Raw genomic sequence first — 10,297 nt, 5'->3', positions numbered from 1 at the left:
TTTTAAATTTTTTTTCTTTAAGATTTATTTATTATATGTAAGTACACTGTATCTGTCTTCAGACACTCCAGAAGAGGGAGTCAGATCTTGTTAAGGATGGTTGTGAGCCACCATGTGGTTGCTGGGATTTGAACTCTTCACCTTTGGAAGAGCAGTAAGGTGCTCTTACCCACTGAGCCATCTCACCAGCCCTGGACTATTTATTATCTTTATATTCATAGATTTCTCATTCTTGTGAGTGATTTAGACCCATTTCTCACACAAACTTACAAGGTATAGGATGCTAACATAAACAATTTGACTGCTAGATAGTCATGGTTTCAATGAAATAATTTCTACCAACAATTTTTTTTTTTTTTTTTTTGCAGAATCAGTAGAAACTTAGTCACTACATTGGTTAGAAGTATTTATGCATGCTTAATCATATTTGAGCTTGAATTTTCTTGCTGAAGACAATGTAGTATGAAATTGATAGCCTAACATTCCATATTCTATGACATAGCTTGTATTTTAAGCAAAATTTACCTAATATTCTTTATCTATATCTTGCTGGTGTACCTCACCAGCAAGAACATTTCAGGTACATGGTGTTGGTGTTTTCATCAGGTAAAGTTTTTTCAGTAAGGAAGTCAATATTGAGTCTGTTTTACAGGAAAACTATTAAACCACAGAGTATTATCCCATTACTTCTAAATTCTTAAATTGCTGTGTTAATGTTTGAGTTGGGAGTTGATTTATGTCATCTAAATTTCAACTACTCTTATTGAAATTTTTTAATCTCTAGGGTAAATGTTTATTTCAAGCTTCATGAAATATAGTGATGTTCATATGGTGTCCTGATCTGGAGATTAAGGGACAGAACTGTGTTTCTATTAATTCCTTCTTTCTTTGAGATAGTTCCACTATATTACCCTGCCTGGTCTGCATCTTTTTATGTGTACCAGGCTGTGCTGCAATTCACAAGAGATTTGCTCTCCTGTCTCCTGAGAGCCGGGATTAAATTTGTGTGCTAGTACATCTGGTCCTACCTCTTTTATCTTATTTGTAATTAAGATGTTTTAAAAAACAAGTACATGTTCCAAATTAACTTGTTTCCTTCCCCCCAAGTATCAGTAACCTACAACTAATGTGTCTATTTAATAGTGGCACCCATTTCTGAGTCTGCTGGGTTTAGAATCATGTAGTTTCATGTTACTTGTTCTTAATAACTATTTACAGGATGTCAGCATCCTGATACAAAGCTGGATATTTGATATTTGTCAGTCTTTTTTTATTTTTGGAGACAGGATTTCTCTGTGTGGCCCTCCTGGAACTCATTCTGTAGACCAGGCTGGCTTCGAACTAAGAAATCCGCCTGCCTCTGTCTCCTAAGTGCTGGGATTAAAGGCATTCACCACCACCACCCGGCTTTGTCAAAGCTTTTTAACCCTTGTAGCATTTTGTTACTGAAATCAGTTATTCTTCAAAGTCCCATTGGTACTTCTTAGTTCTCCGGTTTCTTATCACAGCTTTTGTGCCTATATCATACTGTTTTTTTTTTTTTTTTTTTTCCTAACTTTTTTTTCCCCTCTGAGACAGGGTTTCTCACTCTGTAGACCAGGCTGGCCTCACACAAATCTATATGCCTCTGCCTCCCAAGTGCTGGGATTAAAGGCATGCGCCACCACTGCCCGGCTTGTTTTATTATTATTATTATTATTATTATTATTATTATTATTTTTGGTTTTTCGAGACAGGGTTTCTCTGTATAAACCTGGCTGTCCTGGAACTCACTTTGTAGACCAGGCTGGCCTTGAACTCAGAAATCCACCCGTCTCTGCCTCGGGAGTGCTGGGATTAAAGGCGTGCGCCACCACGCCCGGCTTATTATTTATTTTCAAGTCTTGTTTGATTTCTCATGTGGAAATCTGCTAGTACTTGCCTAAGTTGACTCCAGTTTTACTAGTCTTTTTTTCACCATTGCAGCAGCCACGTTTTTGTATGCTTTTGGTTAGCATTTTAAACCAATTTTTGTTTTAAACATGTATTTATGTCAAACATGTATGCAAATGCCTGAGAAGAGATTGACATGACTTAGAACTAGAGTTACAGAGGGTTGTGAGCTTTCAGATGGATGCCAGAAATCTAACCCTGATCTTTTAGAAGAGTAGTCAGTACTGCTGAGCCACATCTCCAGCCCCTTACCTTAACGCTTTTTATGTCCCAAGTTGTGCCATACTTCCACCTACCTTCTTCAGACAGAAACATGTACCATGTAACAAAATTAATATTAGAGCTCTGTTGCCACATTATTTTCTTTGGTGAATAAGTGAGATTTTTAAGTGCGCTATATATGCTAACTGGTTTGGGTTAAAACTTAATTTGTAAGAGTAAAGGTATCAAAAGGAAGCCATAATTTAAAAAGTTGGCAGCATTTTACTTGAATCTAAAGATTCATTTAAATTATTGTTGATGACATATTTTCTGGCAGTTCATGTGTTAGTTATATCTCTATTCACTTTGAAATCAGTTCCATGTATTTCTTTAAATAGCTGCATAGGGAAAGGAGAGAAACCTGAGATTTGTGCAAGATGCCATTCATTTAAGTAAATAATTTTAAGTAAATTGTGCCTTCATCTTGAGGACCTGGTGTTTGTTGGGATCTTTGCTATTAAGGTCTCAACCCTGATTTCCCACACAATGCTCCACAGTTGTGAGCCAGTACACTTGGTACATTGTACACCAGAAGCCTAATTACATGGCAGTCAAAGTGCTCCCCCTCCCACCCCCAATGGGCTTGCCCGGTGTCAATTGGTGGACAAAATCACTATTTAGACCATAGTGTCCTCAGACTTGTGGCAGTCCTCCAGCTTCTGCTTCCTAATTCTTGGATTTTACAGACTACCATCACACCTGACTCAAGTGCTTAAGTTATAGGAAATACTGAGAGGGTTAAAACTGTAAAAACCGTCAAAGTATTTTTGTGTTAAATATTTTAACTGCAAAGTTAAAGTAGACATTTAAGCACTGAAATAATACAATAAACAACTGGGGAAATTAGCTATTTAGTATTTTGTTTAAGATATAACTAAAAAGACAGTTGTTAAAAACTGCAACAAGCAAATATTAGATAAGTGCCTTTTCCAGTTTAGTACCATAAGCAGGTGAGTTGGTCCATTATCTATTGCCAGGCAATTTTTAGCAATCACACCTAATACGGGAGATTTTAGAACCTAGTTTTTCAACAAATGTGAAATACTTAACCTTTCTGGTGCTAATAACATGAGGTGACTCAAAGACTTGATGGTGGTAGTTTATTTTACCCAGGGAGTTGTCTATACTTGAGTCACTGATTCTCTAAGGTTATATGTAGTTCTTGGGTTTTTTCCCTAATTGAGGTTTCTTCCAAATGGAGGATTTACCTCAAGACACAAAAAAGGTTAAACAGGAAAGTAACTTTTGTTTGTACTGGGGGTAGGGGTCTTGTCTGTTTCTCCCTGTAGCCCTCTCTGTCCTGGAACTCCCTCTGTAGAGGAGGCTGGCATCCTTTCTGCTGGAACTAAAGGTGTGCACCACTACCAACAGGCTGAAAGTAACAAACATCTCAGACCTAAAAAAATTACTTTCTTATGAGTGAATTAATCTACATCTTTAAGACTTGAAAGATAGCATCATTACCTTTTTGTATAGATTTTATATTAAGACGTTGGTATACAGTGATAGGTTGTAGGGAGAAGTTATTAAAAGTGTAAAATAAGATCTTAAATACTTCAATGATGTGAGGCTGAGGGTGGCATTTTTTTTTTTAAATGTATCTCCTATGATGAGTCTGAATAGTGGGCCTGGCTTCCAGGGGTAGAGTTTGCTATTAGCCTTCTCTTCCTCATCTGTTCCATCTGTGCAGGTGGTGGAACTAAGCTTGTTAAAATGTGCTTTATATTTAGCAAGAGCATTCTAGATGAGCTGGGCATTTTGTCTCTTGCCTGCAATCCCAGTCCTCCGAGGCTGAGGCAGGAGGATTGCTAAGTGTTCTAGGGGAGACATTTGCCTTTTAAAAAAGTATGTGCAAACTGGGATTTACTACCTCAGATTCCTGTATAATATAGGGTATGCTAGGAGATGAGGGAAATTGGGATAAATTAAGGGGAAACATTCGATATTTTAACTGCCTAATGCTTCATTCTGAAAATAGAGATAACTGCTGTTTGTACAAGTATCTTTCCAGGGGCCTTTCCCACCTTAAAAATTGCCCCCTTACCAATTGTTGTTTAGGGAAAAATAAATAAGATTACTCATGCCCTGTATTATACATTACATCTATGTGTAACTTGTCTCCTTCACTAGATTGTAAGCCTTTGGAGGTCAGAAACTCAACAAAAATTGTATCTTCCACCACATCTAGCACAGTGCCTTACACTTATTTGCTATTCAATAAATATTCATTAAAATAATGGGCATACTACTGAAGTTTAATGTCTACGGGCCTTTAGATGGACTATTACTGTTTTTAAACATGTCTAGTACACACAAATGCATCATTTTTCAAAAATACATTTGCTGAGCATTATGACTCATGCATGTAATCTTAATCTTAGTACTTGAGCTTAGTACTTAGTGTGAATTGTGAAGAGTTCAAGACCTGCCTGCGGTATGAGGCTCTTTCAAAAATCTTACTGCACTGGGTTTGCAGTCCAAGGCACTACTATTAGTGCATGTATAGTTTATATTTTCTCCCAGTTGGGCTAAAAGTATTTATGGTTTTTCTTTATATTTTATACTTAACAGTACACATTTCACATGATCAGAGACTAATAAAATACAATGCTTAGAAATTTAAAATGGGGCAGCTGGGGGTGGGGAGCAACAAACCTGGAGTTTAGTTTGATTTCATATTTTCACCTAGACCAGTGGTTTAGTTGTAATTTTCAATTTTTGAAATTTAAAGCCTTGTACAAAGCAAGCACCTTTCACCCAATTTAATCTTTACAATTAAATCCATCATAGAGATGAGAATGCAGGAGCTGAAGCAAATCCAGTTCATAGTATTAGGCAAGACAGCATTTTCTTTTCCCCTTTCTCTGTGTAGCCCTGATTCTTCTAGAACTGCTTCTGAAGACCTCAAACTCTGAGATCCACACCTGCTCCTGCCCTCCAGTGATGGGATCAAAGGTGTGTACCATCATTGCCTGGCAGAATTAAACAGGATCGATTGAGGAAATCTCATAGCTGTTCTAGGGAGCTTATCATTTAATATAAGATAGGAAATTTCTTAAGTGTAAAGTGAATAGTAAACTTTTAAGAGTGAAGAGATGTTTAAAAGTTAATTTTCATGGATGAAGTTATAGCACTGGGGTCTTGTGGAAAGGTATTTAGTTAAGTTGTATTGCACCGATAACAATTTATGAGACAGAGTTAAGCCCTCATTACAGCCAAAAATACTATTAAGGAAGAAATTCACTCTAAAACCAATATAGACAAATTGCCTAGTTCATTTTAAGTTCTGCAAAGAAATTAGATAAATGTTGCAAAGGTGTCTAATTTGAGCAGAAATGAAAAACAATCTATTAAAGGTATACTATCTTGGTTAAAAAGTAAGTTCTGAAACTTAGAATCAAAACAGTACAATTTGCAAGAGAAGTGATTAACCAGCTTAAATCACTTAAATTCACACTAGGCATTTTAGGATACATGAAGATTAGTTAACTCAACATACACTTAATTCAGTAGGTTTCTATTTCATTATTAGCCCCAGTTTGTTTCAGTGATGGAGGGCTATTTTGCAAATCTGGGTATCAAACCCTGCATGTTTGGTAAGCATTACTACTTGGCCCTTTGGTCGTTTGGTTTGTTTGAGATTGTTTCTTTGCTGTGTCCTGACTACTGATCCCTGTTGGGATTTACCGTGCTCTTCGTGGAGTTACAGTGTAAAATTACAACAGTGAATGTTAAGTGTGTACCTTGAAACTTCACATGAGTATATAAAGAATATGGTTACAGATGCACTTCACCAGTGGAAATGTTACTGTCATCTAAAGATATTGCTAGTGTGTATTTTGAATTAGTGTTCTTTGGCCCATAAGCTGTATTTAAGTTGATTCTGAAGAAATTAGGAATACATGTAAATTTAAGGACAAAGATACCTGTTTTTCTAACAGCTGTAAATGGGAAGAAAGGATGGTACATCCTGAAAAGGAAAAAAGCCAGTAAGGACCACCCACCTTTTCAGAATATTGAAAATATTAATGAAGCTGCACATACACTTGAGAAAACACAGAGTTGTTTCCCTGTTGGAGGCTACGATTCTAGGGAAGAGAGGTGGCTTGATGGAACTTGCCAGTGTCAGAACAGCATGAAATTATGGTTTCGCAAAGAAGCGATCCCGAGCAGGATCTTGCTTGTCTCAGCAACGTGATTATGCTGTAGTTGAAACTAGAATATCTTAGGATATAAGGGTAATGTTTATAGGGTAAATTCAAACACTTTACATGCCTGAGTTTTAGCTCCTACAAAACGCTGAATGAGATTCTAAAAGGTACTACCCAGCTTTCCAGCCTGCTGTCGTCCCACGCGGGGTGAGGTGACTCGAGCTCGTTTGTTACATGGCTAACATGACTTGGTTTCGGCGGTGGGTGGCGGGCGGGTGGGCTGTCATAAGTCCCAGCTTGATCCCGTTTAAAAAGCGGACTTGTAGGCGTCCTTCCCTTCTCTCCCCTAGGCGTGGCAACGAGAATCCGAGAGGTTGAGGCGCCAGGGTCCGCTGTATGGACTACATTTCCCAGAGGGCTCCAGGAGCCGCACACGGCTGTGCAATTAGCTTTCCCGCACTCTAATGCCAGTTTGGGCATGCTAGGTTTCCCTGGACTTCCGGATAAGGAAAGTGGGGGGCCGCGCCAGAATGTCAGTCTGAGCACTCCCCAGTCTTCCCGCGGGATGGTGGCGGCGGCCTTGCGTGTGGTGGAGGCGTTGGTTGCGCACGCGCGGCGAGGGTTGTGGGGCGGGGCCTTGTGCGGCTGCATCTGGCTGTGAAGCTGGGCGGTGGGTGGCTATGTGGCTCCGCCGCCGGGGCCTGAGGTTGCCCTCTGCCTCTGCCACTGAGGGCGGCACGTCCTCCGCTGCGTGGACTGAGATGGGGTCTTGGGTACGGACGATCTGCGGGAGGCTGAAGCAGCGGCTGCGGCTGGACGTGGTGCGCGAGATTTGCCGTCAGTATCCGCTGTTCTGCTTCCTGCTGCTCTGCCTCAGCGTCGCCTCGCTGCTCCTCAACAGGTACCTGCCGTTGGCCCCGCGGAGGCCGCTCGAGACCCGCAGACTGCTGGGCGGCGGGCAGGAGCGCACTCTGCACCGCGGTCTCGGGAAGGGCGGCCCGGGTTGCGCCCGGATATGCGGACGGGTGCGGGCCCGGGGCCACGCAGCCTTCGTGGTTACCTGGCTCTCAACCTTTTCTTTTTGACCATTTTTCAATGACGAGCCTCTATCGTCTGTTTTACAACTACAATCTGTAATGCCACCTCATTTCGAGACTGTAAAGGTGATCCGAGGGAGTAGGCTTCAAGGTTCTGTCGCAGCCTTCCCTCTTGGGGAAGCCTTCTCTCGCTACAGTACGCACTCATACCGGCACACACCTTTGCAACCACAATTTCGTCTCTTTAAAATACTGTTTTTTGACCCTAAGTCAGAAAGCAGTGTTGTACCCATCACAACTCTACAATATTCCTGTTTTTTTTTTCAAGACCTGTAGTTAATTGACCAGAAGTCTCCGCCCCTGAAGCTTGTAATTTTTTATATTTCCAGAAGTAGTATGGGTTTAATGATAGTAGAAAAGATGTGTATTTAAAAACATCGTCACGTTCTTTTCTGTTTTGAACAAGCAGTCGCCTTTTATTTTGAAGTAGTTCATTTGCAAGAATAACAGAAACATACACAAGAGATTTGACTTAGTATCTTCACTTATGGCTATTTCCTGTGATTCTGACAACAGTTTTTTTTTTGTTGTTGTTGTTGTTGTTTTCTTTTCCTCCTCCTTCCCCCGCCCCTCTCGTTTCTGTCTTCAATGGTGGGCTTAAGTAATAGATTAACAGAGTAATTACTATGAATTACTTTCTTACAAAAAAGTGCCTGGCTTGTGATGAGAGGTGCTTGATTGTAGGAAGGTGGAAGAAGCAGGTTCCTTTAACAGCAGACATTGCTAGTTACGCAATACAATTCTGTCCTCTGAAAGGTGTTTCAAGCTGAACTAGCGAAGCTGAGCAAAATGTAAACTATAGGATTTGAGTTTTGTCTTCAACTTTCTTCAATGGGAACTGAGTAAAGTATAATTCTTCTCTAAGGTGGATCAGCCGTGTGTTGGGGACAGATTGAACTAGCATCCTGAGGTCACCAAATTAGGAAGTTATAGAATGTAATGTGTGATATGCGAGCTGTACCATGAATTTGTATCATGCAAAGAAGGGAGAAAATACACATACATTTTTATCTGTAGTCATATTTGTGAGTAAAATTATTTTTGCATACTTCCCCCCCATTTATTCCTATTGAATCAACTAAATTGACATTAAACATCATAGTGCTGTCTTTTTATTTTATTATTTTATGTCTATGGGTATTTTTTTTTTAAAGTTATTTATTTTATGTGTATGAGTACACTGTAGCTGTCTTAAGAAACACTATTACAGATGGTTTAAAGCCACCATGTGGGTTCTGGGAATTGAACTTGGGACCTCTGGAAGAGAAGTCAGTGATCTTAACTGCTGATCCATCTCTCCAGCCCTGTCTGTGGGTGTTTTATCTGCAGGTGTATCTGCACCATGCCCATCCAATGCTGATGGTGGCCAGAAGAGGATCTTGGTTCCCCAGGAAATGGAATTAGAGACATCAGTGAGCTGCCATGTGGGTGCTAGGAATGGACTCCTCATCCTCTGGAAGGGCAGTCTGTTTTTTTAATTGTTGAGCTCTCTTTTCAGCTCCCCCTACAGTGTTGTCTTTGAATAAGTGCTTAGGGAGCCTCTTTCAGGAAAAGAATTAGGGAAGGTGCCGAGCAGAATGAGTAATGTGCTTTTTATGACACATGTACTTCTCTTTAAGATGTGTACTACTGTGATGTGCGTATGTGACACAGACAGACATGTACACACATAGACACATAGATATAAACATATATGCTGTATATGCTTATATTGTCCATGGAATGTCATTTGGGAAAACATGGTCTCTTCTGCCAAAAGGAACTAGTAGGTTCATCTCCTCGGATTTTTTTTTTTTTTTACATTTTCGTTTTTCTTTACAGCAATTATAGTACACATAGTAGTCCATGATGTATCTGCACCACACTTTTCATTATTCACTCATCGCTTGGAGGACACTGAGGCTCTTTCCATCTCTTGCTGCTATGAACAGAGTTGCAGTGCACATGGCTGAGCAAGTATGTGTTGAGTAAGGTGGCAAGCCTGGTGGGCACATGCCAAGAAGTGGTGTAGGTGGCCTGTCATAGATTTACTTCTAGCTTTTGGAGAATTCTCCACAATGATTTTCATAATGGCTGCAGCAATTTGCAGTCCCAGTAACAGTGGATGAGGGGTCCCTTTTTGCTATGGCCCTCCAGCATTTGCTGTTTTGTTGATCTTTGCCATTCTGACTGGGGTAAGATAAAAGTTAAAAGTTGCTTTGATTTACATTTTCCTAAGTGCTAAGGATGATGAACATGTATTTAATATATTTCTTAGCCATTTTCATTTCTTCTTTTGAGAACTGTCTGTTTAGGTCCATTTTTGGATGGGTTGGTGTTGTTGATTGGTTCTAATGCTACTACTGTTTATTCGGCTCCCAAAGTTACACAGAAACCCACATATCTGCCTGTAAGATGCGAGGGTCCCTGCCCCAACTTGGCTTTGATTAGTAAATAAAGTTGCTGTGGCCAATGGCTGGACAGGGAGGCAGAGGTGGACTTTAGGATTTTGGGCAAAGAGACTGAGGAAGGAGGAGACTCACCATGCCAGGGAAGGAAATAGGATGCAGGCTTGAGAGATGTGGAAGATAGAGTACCAGCAATGTAAAAGCCAGGGAAGAGGGGAGGAGTGACCCCAGCCCCCTCATTTGGTCTGGGGTAGCAAAGATGGAATATAGATTTTAGTAAGTAATAATTCAGGAGTATTGGAGAAGAGACATTAGCAACATAGAAGTTTGGGAGTGGCCGGGCGTGGTGGTGCACGCCTTTAATCCCAGCGCTCGGGAGGCAGAGGCAGGCGGATTTCTGAGTTTGAGGCCAGCCTGGTCTACAGAGTGAGTTCCAGGACAGCCAGGGGTACACAGAGAAACCCTGTCT

General features: G+C 40.5%; 1 protein-coding gene across 2 annotated transcripts in view; it reads left to right on the top strand.

The window, feature by feature from the left end:
- Positions 1-6,976: 6,976 nt before the first annotated feature.
- Snx14 (sorting nexin 14) overlaps positions 6,977-10,297 on the top strand; it is a 62,937-nt gene continuing 59,616 nt past the window's right edge. For both annotated transcript variants that reach the window (XM_021206636.2, XM_021206637.2), the window contains exon 1: positions 6,977-7,245. In XM_021206636.2, coding sequence (XP_021062295.1) covers positions 7,025-7,245 — 221 coding nt within the window. In that variant the 5' untranslated portion in view covers positions 6,977-7,024. The remainder of the gene's footprint in view (positions 7,246-10,297) is intronic.

This window comes from Mus pahari, chromosome 10, assembly GCF_900095145.1.
Source record: "Mus pahari chromosome 10, PAHARI_EIJ_v1.1, whole genome shotgun sequence".
Taxonomy (NCBI): Eukaryota; Metazoa; Chordata; class Mammalia; order Rodentia; family Muridae; genus Mus; species Mus pahari.
This window is presented reverse-complemented; position numbering and strand designations above follow the sequence as displayed.